Source organism: Sebastes fasciatus, chromosome 16, assembly GCF_043250625.1.
Source record: "Sebastes fasciatus isolate fSebFas1 chromosome 16, fSebFas1.pri, whole genome shotgun sequence".
Lineage (NCBI taxonomy): Eukaryota > Metazoa > Chordata > Actinopteri > Perciformes > Sebastidae > Sebastes > Sebastes fasciatus.
Genome location: NC_133810.1, coordinates 32,134,186 through 32,153,457, shown reverse-complemented (window position 1 = coordinate 32,153,457; position 19,272 = coordinate 32,134,186). Strand labels below are relative to the sequence as shown.

The 19,272-nt window shown below is 40.3% G+C and overlaps 1 protein-coding gene and 1 long non-coding RNA gene across 2 annotated transcripts in view; one reads left to right on the top strand and one right to left on the bottom strand.

Moving 5' to 3' along the window:
- The window catches only part of LOC141752673 (protein NLRC3-like), a 782,294-nt gene that overhangs the window by 266,428 nt on the left and 496,594 nt on the right, over positions 1-19,272 (bottom strand). Inside the window, exons 25-27 of the mRNA XM_074610793.1 lie at positions 8,308-8,481; positions 7,262-7,435; positions 6,666-6,839 (exon numbers count right to left, since the gene is read on the bottom strand). Of these exons, the coding sequence (XP_074466894.1) occupies positions 6,666-6,839; positions 7,262-7,435; positions 8,308-8,481 (522 nt within the window). The remainder of the gene's footprint in view (positions 1-6,665; positions 6,840-7,261; positions 7,436-8,307; positions 8,482-19,272) is intronic.
- Positions 1-19,272, top strand: part of LOC141752705 (uncharacterized) — a 69,698-nt gene that overhangs the window by 35,513 nt on the left and 14,913 nt on the right. Inside the window, exon 2 of the long non-coding RNA XR_012590325.1 lies at positions 12,549-12,620. This is a non-coding gene — a long non-coding RNA (uncharacterized LOC141752705). The remainder of the gene's footprint in view (positions 1-12,548; positions 12,621-19,272) is intronic.

The following is a 19,272-nucleotide window of genomic DNA, read 5'->3' as shown; positions in this document are numbered from 1 at the left end:
ATTCCAACCGGATACTACGACCAGTTATCTACCACACTGAGCTATCTGAGCAGATACACTGATGCGGTGTTTGCTATTGTATTTGACTTGTTTATTTGAAGTAAGACCTCAAAACTCATCGTGCCAAATAAGGATGGAACATACAACCTCCAGTATTCCAAGTAGGTATTCCATCCAGTTATCTACCACACTGAGCTATCTCACCAGATACACAGTTGCAGTGTTTGTTATTGTATTTGACTTCTTTATTTGAAGTTAGCCCTCAAAACTCATTGTGCCATATAAGGATAAAACACACAACCTCCAGTACTCCAACCGGATACTACGACCAGTTATCTACCACACTGAGCTATCTCACCAGATATGTTGATGTATTGTTTCTTTTTGTATTTGACTTCTTTATTTGAAGTAAGAGCTCAAAACTCATTGTGTCATATAAGGATCAAACTCACAACCGCCAATATTCCAACCAGATATCTACCAACCTGAGCTATTTCAAAAGTCATAACATAGCATGTAAAAAAAGTTGTGTTCGAAAAATGCTATTAAAAAAAAAAAATTCATGAAAAAAGGCATACTATTGTAGGACAAAAAATGTCATGAAAAAAGTAATATGTCAAAAATATTTTGAAAAAAAAAGTCATTCTGTAGCATGTTGAAAATTTGTACAAAGAAAGTCGCAGTATAGTATGTCGAAAAATGTTCTTAAAAAAAGTCATATAGTATGCTGAATTTTTGGGGGAAAAAAGTAATAGTATAGTACGTTGATAAATTCTTATCTACCACACTGAGCTATCTGCCAGGATACACTGATGCAATGTTTCTTTTTGTATTTGACTTCTGCATTTGATTTGGCCCTCAAAAATCACTGTGTCACATAAGGATCAAACCCTAACCCTAACCTTAACCCACAAACTAGAGACCTAGAGCATTCAGAGGATGGATGGCTTTCCTAGCTAGATTGACAAGGAGAATTCTTGGAGAAATGTCCAAATGTCAAAAGGTTTTGATACCAAATCACAGCATGGCTTTTTCTACTGTGTTCCTCAAGGTCTTGGTGTCTTAATGTGGTCTTTTGGAGGGATTGTTGCTAATCTTTTATCAATTCTCCCAATGTAAAAGGAGGTTAAATTCAGCACCAAATCTGTGTAACAAATGGTATCAACCCAAAAAATGATGCAACAACTTATGAGACATAATGTACACCCCTTCTATGTGGCATCTACTGTTGACTTTTATGATCTACTCCTGAACATCCCCTTTCCCCCAACCCTACCCCCCTACACAAGGGGCTGGAATGGTAAGAGGTTAAATTGTAGATGTGGGTTGAGCCCCTGCAATGGACTGGCTTCCTGTCCAGAGGGGTGTATGGCTAAGCTGCTTCATGACTAAAAAAACCCAGTAGATAATCTCCATAGCAATGAGCCACATCAGCTCAAACAGGGCTTACTTTTAAGACTATAAACAGACTGACTACCCGTCAGATGAGTGTATTTTGTGCAGTTTTGATGCTCTTTCATCTAATGAAAACATCTCACTGAATTGAGGTGGAGTGATTAGGATGCTTACATATCCACCAATTAGGCCTCAGGGTAATACAAACTGCATGACAGTCTCTACATATATGTAGTCCTGTCACAGAGGAAAGTGAACCGACACACATTAGATTTAACATTTGTTCAACGTGATCTTCTTGATAAACCAGTTTCTACTGTCTGTATTCACATCAGTGTGACTGATATGAGGTCAACTATTCACACCGTGAAGCAAAGAAACCCACTGCATTAAGAACACAACGAGCACAGATGAAGAACAAGAACTCCCAACACCTGCAGCTTCATCACATTCCTGCTGTTTCTAACGAAGACACACCTGCCAGGTGTTATTTACCTGCACTGTACGTAGACAAGGTTTCAGCCATAACTACCTGTACTGTAGGTGTCACAACTAACATTTATCAGACAATTAGACTCAACAACATGAACACAGTGATGCTGATCAGAGAGTATCAATCTGAATTATGATTATCAGCTGAAGAAACACCTCACTGATATTCATTATTAACATTATACAGGACAACCTGACATTTATTGATCAGAGTCAAACTGTTACAACTAAATATACCATTAAAGTTGAACCCAGACTGAGCTGTCTCACCTTAAACAAGCTGATTACTTTAAACACGGAATATCTTTGATTTATGAGGGTCGGTAACTACACCTGCATCAATAACAAGTTAGAGAAATTACATATAAGAAAAACTTCCGGTTACATCCTTCAAAATAAAACTGATAAATGTATATCAAGTTAGAGGAATTACATACAAGACACATTTCTGGTTACATCCTTCAAAATAAAAGAGCAAGAGATGTAGTTATGCTCTTTGTCCACAGGAGGGCAGTGTGATTATGATTTTAATTATAATGATTGTGTTTAACTACAGCTGTTTAGGGTTAGGGTTAACAGTAGATCTCATTATTTCTTATCTTTACTTTATCGTTTATATTTTACTGTTTATATTTTATTATTTATATTTTGCTTTATCTGATTTGTATTAATTTATTATTGTTATTATTATTATTATTATTATATTATTATTATTATTATTATTGCTATTATTATTATTATTATTATTATTATTTTTATTATTAATAGTGGTAGTAGTAGTAAAATTAATATCTCTTGTTTTTTATTATTATTATTGTTAATAATTATTCCCACAAGCTATAAACGATCATTGTATCGGGATAAATAAAGTAGTTTCTTATCTTATCTTATTTCTTAACTGAGGGTATTTGCTAGAATTGTTGAAATGATTTTATCTTATTTTATATATCTTTTTGTTTCTGGATTATTATTGACTTTTATTCTTTGTTTTTACAGTAGAGCCGTCTGTAACTCTGGTTGAAAGGTCTATAAAGAACATCACTCTGTCATCTGCATAATGAGGGCCAGAACTTTTCATACTTTAGGTTCATTTTGATGCTAATACTTCTGTACTTTTACTGGAAAGCAGGACTTGTAGTATTTCTGCACTGTAGTATTAGTACTCTGACTGTGTATTAGAGTATGAAGTGAACAGCAGATGATCAGACTGTGACTTTAAGACTTTCACCTCAGTATCTGAGGGTCAATATTTGACTGTAATAAAACTGATAAAAGACGTGATTGTCGTTTTATTTCAGTCTAAATGCTTCGCTGACAGCATTATGAATCGATTTAGTCTGACTTCACAGTCATTTAACTTAAACTTTCTTCTTCTACTGCAGCCACCTTCTAACAAAACATCCGATTATGTTCTTGCTGTAATATAAGTAATATTTAAATTATGTAAATCTCATTTAAATTCCTGGTCTCAAAGAGACATCTCTATCATAAGCCCAATTCTTCTTACAAAACTGGAGTGCATTTCCCGATTCATCTACCCAGCTTACTCCTTATCACTTCCCAAAGATGCAATAAAAGCCATAAACCAAGCTAATTTCAGTTATATCTGGAAAAGGAAAACACACTATATTAAGAAAGGCACTATGGTTAAAGAATATGAGGAAGGTGGACTTAAGGCTATTGATATTGAATACATTAATGAAACTATTAAGATCATTTCTAAAACATGAAAAAAGGTTTTGGTTTCATATGCCCAGTGAAATTTCTACTAAACTAGGAGGCATCGGCTTCCTTCTTAGATGCGACTATGACTTCACAAAACTCCCCGTCAAATGATCCTTGTTTCATCAACAGGTTTTACTTTATTGGAAAATGATATACAAACATAATTATAGTCCCCATAAAACCCCAATACGGAATTGCCGGAATGTATTACTTAAAAATAAATCCATATTTTTACAAAATTGGTTAAAAAAAGGAAAATGATCTGTGATGCATTTATTGGACAATACAGGAAACATTCTACCATTTGAGGACTTTTGTTCTAAACTCAGCCTCATTGACAGAGGTCAGTATAACAATGTTGTCAAAGCAATCCCTCAAGCTGTAATTGTGATGGCATATAATTTATCTCAAGATAATGTAAACCCCCAATCTCCCTTCACTTTTGGTGAATGGTCACAACCTCATTAACTTAAAACTACCTAACGTCACCTTTACTAAAGACTTATATCCGTTCTCTTCAAACAGAAATTCAATTCTAAAACATTTCTCTAAAAAAGATGCTGAGAGTCTAAGATCGAAATTCTTTAAATGTCCTATTGCACCAAAAGTGAAGGAGGTTCACTTTAAGGTTCTCAGTGAAATATATATAATATCCCCCTCTGCTGAGTTCTTAAGAAACCGTTTTGGTTTTGATCACAATAACTGCTGGTTCTGTGATGAACACATTGAAACTACAGAACATTTATTTTATGAATGTATTTTTGCTAATGCTCTCTGGGATGATTTGCATTTTTGGTTGTCCACTAAATTTGTATTTTTTTTCTAATCTAACAAAGGAAAATGTTATATTTGGTACAATTGTGAAAGATCCCGTACATGAATGACCTGGCAATCAATAATCCATAATCATTCTTTTTATACATAAAAATAGATTCCTGAAATCAAGACCAAATTTCTATGTTTTCCATCAGGAGCTGTGTCTTTACTTTTCATCTCTGAAACATATGAAGAAAAAGATGCTATGAAGCTTTCTATGTTAGTTGATGACCTTAACCCTACAGAGAACCCCTAAAGCACTATTATCACTATTATCACTATTATCACTATTATCACTATTAGCACTATTCCCTTATTTTTACTCTTATTCTCTGTATGCCTAGAACTAATCTGCAGAGGCACTTTGGGTTCAGAATATATGAATGAATAAAGACAAAGTGAAACCCAGGTCCAGGTGGAGGAGGTGGTGGAGTGTGGAGTAGAAGGAGTGGAGGAGTCTCAGTGTGTCTGCAGAGACTGTGCAGAAGGACAGATACACTGATGATACTCTGTCAGGTCCAGAGGAACGCACAGCGATGATGGTGGTTACAGATCACTACCAACGGCTGATGAGAGAAGAAGAAGACACCAGAAGTCATCAATCAGTGTTTACAGAGACTCCCTTCATCAGCTGTCAGTCAGCATCCAGTATAAAGAGCAGCAGGACTTCAGTCTGTGCAGCGTAGCCAGCTTCCTTTCAGCTCTCATGTTAACGTATTGGAGTGAACACACTGAGCTCAGAGCTCACAGACCAGAGGCCTGTACTACGAAGCCAGTCCAACACACCCAGGGTATCTTCTGCTTATCTGGTTTAACTAACCCCTCAACCAAGATCCCGCTAAGCGGTCCTACGACAGTTCTGATCAACTCGGTAAGTCAACCCAGGGTTTCTCAGTCTGGCTGTGAGCGCGTTCACATAGAAGGGGCGGGGTTTGTAGCACATGACCAATCAGAGACATGGACCAGTCTACGGTCAGCAGAGCGGCACACTTTACAAACGCATACTAGACAAGTTAAACACATAATCCAGACTAGAATTAACACAGTTTAAACTGCCAAATGCAGGAAGGATGCATACGAGATGAGGACTAAATCCACAGTCTTGTTGTGTGTAAAATGACCTGTAACGTTGATCTTAAACTAATCGGAGGCTTCAGCAGTCTGAGTTAGATGTATTAGGGCTGGGTGACCTGGACAAAATCAAATATCACAATATTGTTTTGTGTAAATGATACCAGTAGTAGTAGTAGTAGTAGTAGTAGCAGTAGTAGTAGTAGTAGTAGTAGTAGTAGTAGTAGCAGTAGTAATAGTAGCAGCAGTAGTAGTAGTAGTACTAGTAGTAGTAGCAGTAGCAGTAGTAGTAGTACTAGTAGTAGTAGCAGTAGCAGTAGTAGTAGTAGTAGTAGTATGACCTGGTCGGTACCGATGGATTCATCAGGTTCTGTAGTTTCAGATGATACCAGTATCTTCACTCTAGCTTTAAAACTGAGATGCTACAACCTAAAAATCACAAGTTGCGTTAATGCGTTAAGGTAATTAGTGGCGTTAAAACTAACTTGCGTTAACGGGTTATTATTGCGTTAACTTTGACAGCTCGACTAAATATGGAGTCTTTTTGGACAAGGAGATCAAACAGAGCGTTTCAGACAGAGGGTGTAAAGAGGTGCTGCAGCACAGCCGGGAGAAGAAAAGTAAAGTGATTTTTGAACATTAAAGCATGTTAACATGTTCTAGTAGAAACCTAAAATACAAGTATGAAGCTGAACATCAGCCTGATAGGTCCTCTTTAAGGGTCCCACATGTTCATACACAGACTGAACAGTAAAACGTCAGCTGTGATTACTGGACTTCAGCAGAGGTTCTGGTCTGTATAAAGACCACATGGTTACTAAATGTAACCATGGTTCTATGATGGTTCTATCTCTCAATGAGAGAACACACACTTTCTGATCAGAGTTGATGGTACGACAGTTTGATGGATGAGGACCACTGTCTCTATACATGATGTGATGCTGTCAGCTGTAATCCAGCTTTATTTCCTGGAGACATGAACACAACAACAACATCTTCTTCACATCAACTCTAACACATGATCACAACAAGCTTCTGGCTGATCTGATTGGCTGACAGTTCTCTCTCTCTGTGTGTCACCGTTCTCCTCTCACAGCTTAACGGAGGAAACACATCACAACAATACTGCTGAAACCAGCATGGACCGACTCCGACCCTCTACTGACCTCAGAGTCTCCAGTCTACAGTGTGGACTCTCCACCAGATCAGACAGCAGCTTCACATCTGAATCCTCCAGGTTGTTTCTTCTCAGATCCAGCTCTCTCAGATGGGAGGGGTTGGACTTCAGAGCTGAGGCCAGAGAAGCACAGCTGATCTCTGACAAACTGCAGCGACTCAATCTGAATAAAGAATAAATGATGAAGATAAAAATCACTTTATAATCCATGTCATGTCATGTCATGTCAACACACATCAATACCAAGCTGCTGATCTCTCTAAAATCAAATTCCATACTTCTCCATACTGCGTAGGAACCCTGAATATTAGTTCAGAGGATCTTCTGTATCCAGATGTGACCATTTACCAACAATGATAAACATTCATTTACTTTAACAACTAACAGTGGACATTTTCTACACTTTCTTTAAGAAACACAAGTCTTTTGTGACTGCAGACTGAATTTAGTTCAAGAAACATGAAAATATGAAGAAAAGGACATTAACAACTTTATGGATGTAAGTTATGTTTGTACATAAATCAGGTTCAATTGTTAATTAAACATATAAGATGTATAATAGTAACAGAGAGTCAGTGAACTGACCCCAGAGTCTCCAGTCTACAGTGTGGACTCTCCAGATAACCACACAGCTGTTTCACTCCTGAATCCTGCAGCTTGTTGTTATTCAGATGCAGCTCTCTCAGATGGGAGGGGTTGGACTTCAGAGCTGAGATCAGAGAAGCACAGCTGATCTCTGACAAACTGCAGCTCTCCAATCTGAATAAAGAATAAATGATGTAAGTTTAGAAGACAACGTTCCTGCTTGAAATCATTCAATGTTTAATAAGGTGTTCAGAGCTGAAGAAGGTTTAGAACGTAGAAGTTTAGAAAATGTAAACTCCAAACACCTGAAGCCAACAGGATGCAGGTTAAAAACTGTCAAATACAAACAGTGAAACAGAGCTCTCATTAATATTAATGACAACGTGCTGCTACTTCAATAAAGACGTAGTGACTTCACCTCTTAAACTCTGACAGCTCCACCAGTGGATCCATCGATACAAACTCATGTTGAGCAGCCAAACACAAATAAGAACCACAGAAACTGATTCAAGATTCAACTCAACATCTCAAAGTTTCTAAAGATGTCAAATATGTCAGGATGGATTTGTGGTGGAAATGTGAACAAAAGATATTTAACATAAGACATCTACAATATATATATTTGAGGAATAGTGGAGTCATAAAATCAAAGCATCTTCAGTTTAAACTCTTCAGTCAGTAAAAGCATCATATAGCTTCATAACATTTATAGAAAAAAAACAAATACTGAATATATTTGTTATTGTCTGATAGCTGAAATAGAGATTATTTATTTATTCTTCATATTGATCTATTTTTATCATCATTTCTTGGAAAAAAGAAACATGATGGAAGTCAGGTGTTGTGATATATGACGGTTTTAAATGTGTAGCTTAACATTGCTCTGCCACAGTTAATGGACTAAAACACTAAAGAAGAAAATGGACTTTGGCATTAAGATACTCAGTGTGGATCAGTATAATATCAGCCTGATGTCTGCAGTTTAGTGTCACCACAACTTTCACATCATATTAATCTCAGTACACAAGTAAAAAATGGTGTCTGACCTCAGAGTCTCCAGTCTACAGTGTGGACTCTCCAGAAAACCACACAACCGCTTCACTCCTGAATCCTTCAGGTTGTTTCCTCTCAGCTCCAGCTCTCTCAGATGGGAGGGGTTGGACTTCAGAGCTGAGATCAGAGGAGCACAGCTGATCTCTGACAAACTGCAGCTCCTCAATCTGAATAAAGAATAAATGATGAAGATAAAAATTACTTTATAATCCATTAGATGTGTTCAGGTTTTAAATGTGTAGCTCAACATTACTATGTCCTAATCAATGATCTTTTCCCTAAAATGAGTAGAGTGACTTTGTCATTGTGTTATTGTGGATCATCATAATGTCAGCCTTCTACAGCCATCATCCAGATGTCACCACAACATTCATACAGCTGTTCATGTCAACACACATCAATAACAAGCTGCTGATCTCTGTCAAGTCTGGAATTAGAGGATCAATATTAAATCAGACTTGTTGGACTTCATTACTTCATTTATTACATGGCCTTCTTCTCACTGTATCTGGGAGCTTAGCAGGTTTATGTCATTTACAGGAAAGGTCCACATTTGTTCAAGTGTGTCTGTAAACAACAGCCACATGTCATATGTACATTAAAAGAGTTATTGGTGGCAGTAATCATTCCTCCTGTGAAGTGGTCCCTTCATAACACAACTACACTGTAAGAAATGACTTCAGAAGTTCCACTGAAACTAATATGAAGATTCAGCAGTCTGAGTCCGACAAATCAAAGTTACAGACTGTTTAGTACCAAATTCCCTCTTTGAGTTACTAATCCTCCTGCAGCTCAACAAGGAAACTGTCAAACACAACATACTGACTGGATACATACTAAGGCTGGGCAATATATACATATTATATCGATATCGTGATACGAGACGAGATATCGTCTTAGATTTTGGATATCCTAATATCTAGGGTTGTCAAAGTTAACTGTTTTAACGCCAACATTTTCTTTAACGCATTAACGCAATCAATCGTCCAGAGGTTGTAGCGGCTCAGTTTTAAAGCTAGAGTGAAGATACTGGTATCATCTGAAACTAGAGAACCTGATGAATCCATCGGTACCAACCATGTCAGACTAGCTGGTCATGAAGAGGTTAAATAACGCTCCAAACTTACACTAAATGTTGGAGAGGAAAAACTCTCATGTCCATGTTCAAAGGGGTCCCTTGACCTCTGACCTCCAGATCAGTGAATGTAAATGGGTTCTATGGGTACCCACGAGTCTCCCCTTTACAGACATGCCCACTTTATGATAATCACATGCAGTTTGGGGCAAGTCATAGTCAAGTCAGCACACTGACACACTGACAGATGTTGTTGCCTGTTGGCTCTCCCTTTAAGGTACATTTTGGACAGATAAAAAATGTGTGATTCATTTGCAATTAATCGCGATTAAATATTATAATGGATTGACAGTCCTAGTAATATCGTGATATGGCATAAGTGTTGTCATTTCCTGGTTTTAAAGGCTAAATTACAGTAAAGTGATGTCATTTTCTGAACTTACCAGACTGTTCTAGCTGTTCTATTATTGGTCATTTACACAAACAAATATTGTGATATTTGATTTTGTCCAGGTCACCCAGCCGTAATACATCTAACTCAGACTGCTGAAGCCTCCGATTAGTTTAAGATCAACGTTACAGGTCATTTTACACACAACAAGACTGTGGATTTAGTCTTCATCTTGTAACACTCAGGTTATACGGGGATTGCTTCACAGACAGAAGGAATGATGACAGACATCAATAACACTTTGAATGTACATAAGAACATGTGAGTATTGTATTCAGATAGATTGAAAAAAAATATGAACCTGCAAAGATGTTTCTGATGCAGAATATTTATTTGGTTTTTGCTTCAAATAATTAGACAATGCTGACATGAAAACAGAGCACAGTTAGATCTGCTGTCAAAAAGAACGTGGGAATAACTTAGAATCATAGAAATCTCTAATTTGATGGTGTCGTTCATAATCATCACTTATGTGCCTTTGAGTTGGTGCAATACGTGTTTGTTGAAGAGTGCTGCACCTTTAGACATGTTCAAATAGAGAGCTACAGGAATGAGTCCTAAAACCCAGAAATGAGTTAGCATTTTAGCACTTCCTGTTCCCTCGTCTGGAGGTCAATGGGTTTTTAGTTAGATGCCTATAATAAGGTCTGTGGTTAAAGGTCCAGTGTGTAGGATCTGGTGGTATCTAGTGGTGAGGTGAGGAGATTACAACCAACTGAAGCCTCTCCTGTGTGCTAAGCGTGTTGGAGAGCTACGGTGGCCGACGTGAAAACGTGAATGACCCTCTCTAGAGCCATCTGGAGCAGAGCCAGTGTGCAGAGAGTGTGTGTACAAACTACATCAGCTACAGTCAGTGAACTGACCTCAGAGTCTCCAGTCTACAGTTTGGACTCTCCAGTCCAGCAGACAACAGCTTCACTCTTGAATCATACAGCTTGTTGTAACTCAGGTCCAGCTCTCTCAGATGGGAGGGGTTGGACTTCAGAGCTGAGGCCACAACTTCACAGTGAGTATCTGAGAGTCCACAACGAGAAAGTCTGTGATGACACAAAGATTACAAAATATATTATTATGAAAGAGGACAGTTTATATTTACTTCATGCATTTGATGACTAAACTGTTTGATATAAACTTCTTTGATTAACATTTGCTCCTCACATCAGTGTATCAGCTAATCTTATCTCACTGTTTGACATGAAACAATAATTCTCATCACTCTCTCTCAAACCTGCAGACTTTTAATCTTTGTTTTTCTTTAATCTTGCAGATGAAGAGTGAGAACATGTAGTTACATTGATGCTTCCATAATTTCCAGTCTGTCAATGTGATCTGATCCCAGGTCTGTCTCCACAAAGTTAGCATGAGGCCTTCTTGATTAGAAAAGCATTTTTAAAACTCAGTGAATAAGTAATAATAATACAGTTGAGAAAGATGAACTCTCTTTGCTGCTACCTGCTGCTGTCAGGTTCACGTCCATAAATGGGAAAATTCAGTGACTGCTGCCAAACAGTAGAGAAAAGAAACAGATTGTGTAATAATATTAGACCTGTACATAATTAAACATTCATATAATTAGATCAATTATTCATCAGACCGCTGTTATTGGTGGAAGCTGTGTATTTCCTGTTACTACTCTTCTCTACACCAACAACACGATGATGGAACACAACTTGACTTCATGAGCAATAAAATGCACCATTGCTCGATTCAACACACTCAGGGGTTTTACAAAGACTATCTTTGTCTCGTATGACCAGTAGTTTACGGTGGCTAATGCTAGAGTTGGGTTGATTTTCGGTTTTGCCGGTCTGGTTTGGTCCGGTCTGGTGTACGAGCTTGAACCAGTTTGATTTTATGCTAACCGGTGGAACCGACATTTGTCATTATGACACGTTCTGGCAAACTAAAAAGTAGCAGACATCAACAACCTGTGTCGACAGAGACACAGTGCTAAGTCCAGCCTGTATTTGCAATATGACAACGTGATTAACGTAATATTATGATGTTATGTTGGTGTATAAACAAGAAGAGGTTTGTTTACTAGGAAGTTCATGTGTTTTTTGGGGTGATGAGACGAGACATGGCAGAGCTGGTCTCAAAGAAAACTAAAACTGTGGCAACATGGCAACAGTTTTTATTTGAAGCAAACGAAAGAGATGAGCCCAATAACACACGAGGTAAGGTGTAATGTGGTGCAAGGCCTATTGAAAGCCAACCCCAGCTACAGGGCTCTGATCCCAGGACCGCCCCGACTCCCCGCCGGATCAGCAAACGTGTGTGACAAAATACAACTGACATATTTATGTAATAAACACGAGGAACACTTATCAGAATATTATATTTTAAGAATAATTTATAGTGTGTACATTTGAAGAACTGAACTACTAATCTACACTGATCTATAAAGTTAATCACATCTGGACTTACTCAGCTTTTCTGCAGTTCCTCACAGCTGGAATCAGTCTCCGTCGTCCCTGTTCTGTTGTGTTGTACTTCATCAGGTCCAACTCATCCAGAACCTCCTCTGACATCTGCAGCATGTAGGCCAGAGCTGAGCAGTGGATCTCTGAGAGTTTCTTCTCTGATCTGTTCTCTGACTTCAGGAACTCTTGGATCTCCTGATGTACCGAGTGGTCGTTCATCTCCGTCAGACAGTGGAAGATGTTGATGTTTCTGTCAGGAGAGGTATACATGTTCATCTTCTTCAGGTTGTTGATGATTCTCTGGATGATTTCTGGACTGTTGTCTGTCTGACCCAGCAGACCTCCTAAGAGCTTCTGGTTGTTGATGATGATTCTCTGGATGAATCCTGGACTGCTCTTTGTCTGACCCAGTAGACCTCCTAAGAGCCTCTGGTTGGACTCCAGAGAGAGGCCATGAAGGAAGCGAACAAACAGGTCCAGGTGGCCATTTTTACTTTCAAGGGATTTCTTCATGGCTCTCTTCAGGAAGTCATCCGGGGTTGAATGATAATATCCTTCTCCCAGGAAGTCCTCCAGTACCTCTGTGTTCCTGTTTGTGTAACAGTAGACCATGTAGACTGCAGCCAGAAACTCTTGAATGCTCAGGTGAACAAAGCAGTAGACTGTTTTCTGGAAGATCACACACTCTCTTTTGAAGATCTCTGTACAAACTCCTGAGAACACCGAGGCCTCTGTGACATCCAGACCACACCGCTCCAGGTCTTCTTGGTAGAACATGATGTCTCCTTTCTCCAGATGTTCAAACGCCAGCCTCCCCAGCTTCAGAAGAACTTCCCTGTCAGCCTCCATCAGCTCCTGTGGACTCGTCTCACGTCCCTCACCATACTTCTGCTTCTTCCTCTTTGTCTGAACCAACAGGAAGTGTGAGTACATGTCAGTCAGGGTCTTGGGCAGCTCTCCTTTCTGGTCTGTAGTCAACATGTGGTCCAGAACTGTAGCAGTGATCCAGCAGAAGACTGGGATTAGACACATGATGTGGAGACTCCTAGATGTCTTGATGTGTGAGATGATTCTGCTGGACAGCTCTTCATCACTGACTCTCCTCCTGAAGTACTCCTCCTTCTGGGCGTCAGTGAAGCCTCGTACTTCTGTTACCCTGTCAACACATGCAGGAGGGATCTGATTGGCTGCTGCAGGTCGGGAAGTTATCCAGACGAGAGCTGAGGGAAGCAGATTCCCCTGGATGAGGTTTGTCAACAGCACGTTGACTGATGACTTCTGGGTGACATCAGACACAACCTCGTTGTTCTTGAAATCCAGTGAAAGTCTGCTTTCATCCAGGCCGTCGAAGATGAACAGAACTTTACAGACAGCAAGCTTCTCTGCTGTGACCTTCTGTAATGTTGGATGGAAAACACGGAGCAGCATGAGAAGACTGTACTGCTCATCTCTGATCAAGTTCAGCTCCCTGAACGAAAGCAGAACCACCAGACTGGCATCTTGGTTTTCCAAGCCCTCTGCCCAGTCCAGAGTGAACTTCTGCACTGAGAAGGTTTTTCCAACGCCAGCGACGCCGTTCGTCAGAACGACTCTGATGTGTCCCTGTTGGTCAGGTAAGGCTTTAAAGATTTCCTGGCACTTGATTGGAGCGTCATGGAGGGTCTTCTTCTTGGAAGCTGTCTCAAGCTGCCTCACCTCATGTTGGGTATTAACCTCTTCACTCTGTCCCTCTGTGATGTAGAGCTCAGTGTAGATCCTGTTGAGGAGGGTTCCACTTCCCATTTCATCACTTCCTTCAGTCACACGTTCACATCTCTTCCTCAGACTGATCTTATGTTCATCTACAACCTCCTGCAGACCTCTATCTGCTGAAAGAGAAGGGAAACAGTTTGAGACTAAATAAAGAGCATCTGCTTATTATTTTCATTGCCAATATTGAAGTGATCAATATAAAGTAAATAAAAAAGAAGTAAAGGTTAAACAGTCCAGTTTTAGTGGAAGCATCAGTCGGTGTACATGTTTGATTGACAGCAGAGGAGGCGGAGCCTCAGCTGTCCGTCTGCAGCTCTTCATCTAAACAGCTCACAGTGGCTGTTTCTTCCTCCCTGTAATATTTAAAATTCATCCACTCATCAAATAATGCAGAATATGTTCATATCTCGTTGTGTAGACCTGTTTTTATTAACAAAAGCCGGGTTTCCACCAAAAGTTCCTGGGATGTTTTAGTCCTACTACTTTTAAGGACCTGAAAGGTTCCTTCAGTCCACTGTTGTCTGTGTTTCCACTACGGTCTAAAGACCTGTGAAGAATCAGCAAATTAGTCCTCTAATGTATGAAAAAGCAACATGACATGTGACGAGGGCTGTTGGTGGTCGCAGCGGTAAACACACTCTGCAGTCTGCCGTTCAGTGTGTCGCCCGTTTCATCTAAAAAAGACGTTGAAAAAAAATAAACGTTAGGTTTTATCTCACTGTGACGACATTTACTGCTGCACGTTGGATGTAATGAATGCAGAGGAGGAAAGTGAAACTAAAAGCGTCCGTCTCCACAGTAAATCATGTTGAGTATTTGAGGGTTATTTATTTCTGCTTTAGAACGTTAACGCCGTGAAACAATCAGAAAATAACATTTCTTTCTCTCATTCACAACAGCGTCACGCTACGTCTCTCTGTCTCTCTTCTACTGATCGTCCTCTCGCTCGTGCTGTCTCTCTTGTTGTCTCTGTCTTCAAGGCTGGACCGCAGAGGGCCAGCAGCCCTACAACCGCAGAAGTCTGTCACTGGATGAGGGATGAAGTTACACGATTGGTCGGCCGAGTGTCGGAGTTTCCTCATTGGCCGTTGCTCTTTCAAAATGAAAAGGCGGGAACAGTCCTTTAATCACATGAGCCCGTCCAGCGCGACGCGTCGGCTCACAAAACTGTCAAGCTGTCAAACTAGGAGATCTAGTTCTGAAATAAAACCAGATTCAGCAGAGGCATCGCCTAGATCTCGCTTCAAATGTTTTCAGAAGTAGATTTTGGTGGATTGTTTAGACGGAATAACAGAAAGTTTATGAGCAGGCCGCCATGTTGTTTCCTGTTTGAAACGGCGAGCAGAAAACCAGGAACCAATCAGGTGCATTCCACGTCACCGCTTGACCCATAGACATATATACATAGACGCCGCATTGACCTTTGGACCGTACGTCAGCGTTGGCGTATGTATATATGTCTATGGCTTGAACGGCCAGTTGAGTGGAGCAGCGCGTCCCCTAGTGTCCTCGCAGGACCTGGTGAGACTTTTATGACTTTTTATGTATTAAAAGAACAAGAAGTGTTTTCAGACATGGAGACGTCAGCAGACAGATGTAGAGTCTTACTTTGTACAGTGCTGGTCTGACCGGCTGGCTGCAGTCCAGCTCTGGTTCTGGATCTTTGTCCACACTGGGGACAGGAGGAGTTTCCTGATGAAGCAGACTGGTCCCAGTATGAGGTGATGCACTGTCTGCAGAACCAGTGTCCACAGCTGGTAGAGACCGGATCCTTCAGGACGTCCTGACACGAAGCACAGCAGGACAGCTGCTCCTCCACAGAGACATCACTCCTCTTCCTCTTCCTGTGAAGACATGTCTTTATAACTAAAATGCTTTGTTGATTGGACGACACTGTCTCAAAGCTCAGATGGTCTCAGGGAACAGTTAAAGTGTTGCTACTTTTCTGTTTGAACTCAGCATTCAGTCTGTGATGACAGTGTTCCTTTATTTCAACTCTCCTGCTTTCAACAACACTAATGAGCTGAATTTACCATCTGGCTGTCTTATTAACCTCTTAACAATCCGACAGACGCTATTCTGTCTTTCGGAGGTTGTAGCGGCTCAGTTTTAAAGCTAGAGGGAAGATCCTGGTAACATGTGAAACTAGAGAACCTGATGAACCCATCGGTACCAACCATGTCAGACTAGCTGGTCATGAAGGAGGTTAAATAACGCTGCAAACTTTCATGTCCATGTTCAAAGGGGTCCCTTGACCTCTGACCTCCAGATCAGTGAATGTAAATGGGTTCTATGGGTACCCACGAGTCTCCCCTTTACAGACATGCCCACTTTATGATAATCACATGCAGTTTGGGGCAAGTCATAGTCAAGTCAGCACACTGACACACTGACAGCTGTTGTTGCCTGTTGGGCTGCAGAGGGGTCCGTCCTCCGTGGTCGTGACGGGGAACTGTAGCTGTTATATCGTTCTCTTCAAAGCCACCAGACTTCATTCATAGAAGCAGTAATTTTACTTCCCAGAACACGGGAGTATACGTACAACCCCACTTCAAAAAAGCTGATTTTAGGAGAAGTCAAACCAACACAGTATTTTGAGGACAAATGTGAGAAAATGAATTACACATTTGAAGCTCATTCTTCAGATTTTGAATAGTTGTAAATCTTTACAGCGACTTCAACGTTCAGGCAGAAATATGAATATTTTCTTGAAGTGTAAATTGTGAAATGGAGGTTCTCAGGTGCTTTGTTACAGAAATACAATCAGTAGTTTGTGGCTCTAAAACCCAGACTAAGATCCATCTGAGGTTGAAACAGTATCTGCACTAATAGTTCTGCATCAGGAATATAAATCTGTTAGCAGAACATTTAGTCTTCATCCTCAATGCATCATCATCCATCAGGTCAGCTTACAGTAGAAACAGTCTCTTACTTTGACTCTGAGGGTCCAGGTTCATCACTGAAGTTCATAGGAATCCACATGGACCAGTCACTCTTCACAGACAGACAGCTGGGTACTGGAGACTCTGCTCTCCGTCTGGACTGAACTCTGCAAACACCAACATGATTTTATTCACATCACATGAATCCTTGATAAACTCTCTGATGATAAAGACATTTCAGTAGCTCTAAACACACCAACTACTGCCACTGTCAATAATGTGGTTTTAAAGTTTGTATTAGTCCTCTTAGATTACAGCTGTTCTGGGTGACTGACAGCTGTCACAGATACGAAGAGGAAGAATGCACAAATTAATTCTCTTTGTGTCACAAAAAGTGTATTAAACTTCAGTTAGAAAATACATTTTAGTAGAAATTTCAAAACAGAAACACACAATCAACAGAAAACAGTATTGGTAGAGGAAAGTGAAAATGAGTCCTATAAATGAGTTAGTAGCAGCTCTCTTACTTTGACTCTGAGGGTCCAGGTTCATTACTGAAGACTGGAGGATTCCCTTTAAACTGATCACTCTTCATAGTCAGACAGTCAGAGACTAGAGACTCTGCTCTGTCCTCCTCTTCCTCCTCACAGTCAATCATCTTCTGATCTGAAGTCAGCCTGAGAGGTTAAACAGGAATACTGAGTGTGAGCATGTAAAGGAAACAAGTTAGTACAAGAGAACAGGAAGTAACACACCCTCTCTCTATCACACACACACACACACACGCACACACACACACACACACACACACACACACACACACACAGTATACAGTATAATAAAGCAGCCAGCGCTCCACCTGGTCACTTCTCTTTACCTCTCTGCTTGTTTTCTTGGCTTACAGCAGCTTTAATGAGGATTATTCAGCCAGTCATGACTTTGTGTTCACAGATGAATCAAACTGTTGAGTTCATTCTAACATTTCTCTCCTCTACAGTCCACAGGGAGGAAACTGACTCAGACACTTTAACAGTAACATAATAAAATGTTGGATTAACACTCACCCTGCTTCAGTCTTCAGTCTTCAGTCGTCTCCTCTCTGCCTCGTTTTCTCAAAATGGATTCTGGACTAACTGAACTGCGCAGTTACTTTACTTTCACTTTCATGGGGTCAGCAGAGATCCTGCAGGTCCTCCTGCTTAGAGGACCAGGAACCATCTCTACTGTGGACTGAGTCCTGCTTAGAGGACCAGGAACCATCTCTACTGTGGACTGAGTCCTGCTTAGAGGACCAGGAACCATCTCTACTGTGGACTGAGTCCTGCTTAGAGGACCAGGAACCATCTCTACTGTGGACTGAGTCCTGCTTAGAGGACCAGGAACCATCTCTACTGGCACAACACCTTTATATTATTTATTCATTATTAGCGTCTGTAGTTATTGATGTTCTGACAGTAGAAGTTATGTATTAGGCTGAATGTTTCAGGGAAAAGTGAAATGATGTAACTCATATCAAACCCGACGCTCAGGAATGATCAGCCTCAAGTGACTGAATGGAAATGAGGATAAATGATGTAAAAGGTATAAAAGACAAACTCTCCTTCTCTGTCTGATTTTAACTGGATCCTTAATAAAAGTTAATGAGGGGAAATATCAGAAGATCAAAAGAAAACTCTTTCTAATAAATGCAGAAAGTTGTTTGAGGTCTGTTGTCAGGTGTTATAAACCCCTCTCAGAGTCAGACTCCTTCAGTGACGGTGTGTGAAGCAGAGCTCCTGCAGGTCCTCCTGCTGCTGGATCACTTCACCATCAACATGCTCCGTCTGCTGTTCACTCCTACAGTTAACACAGATTATAACTAGATGGTGAATCAGAACACAACTAAAATATAAATCTGTTAATCTGTGATCTGTCTTCACTCCGGTATGAAACTCAGTGATGTTGATGTATCAGATCAAACCGATCGGCTCAGCGTCTAATCAATAACTGATATCCAATAAGGGGGCGTGTCGGTCGGTAATAAACATCCACTAGGAGAGGAGTCAAGCCGGATAAAAGCACAAATGGGAAAGACCCTGTGTGTTCGGGGCTGCGTTCGAATAGTCACATAATTACGTTCTAACGTCTTTTCCTAACCACTTCTCCTAACCACTTCTCCTAACCACTTCTCCTAACCACTTCTCCTTGACCTCAGTGGAAAACGTCATGAGGTCAAGGAAAGATGAGAAGGAGACTTCAGAAGGAGTTAGGAAAAGACAACAGAGGTGTTAGGAGAATCAGACTGCTCTTTCACTGTAAACTCCGTCATTATGATGCGACGGCGGTGGATGTTAGTGACGTCAGTCTGCTGTGGTGAAACTACAATGTTGTGAAGA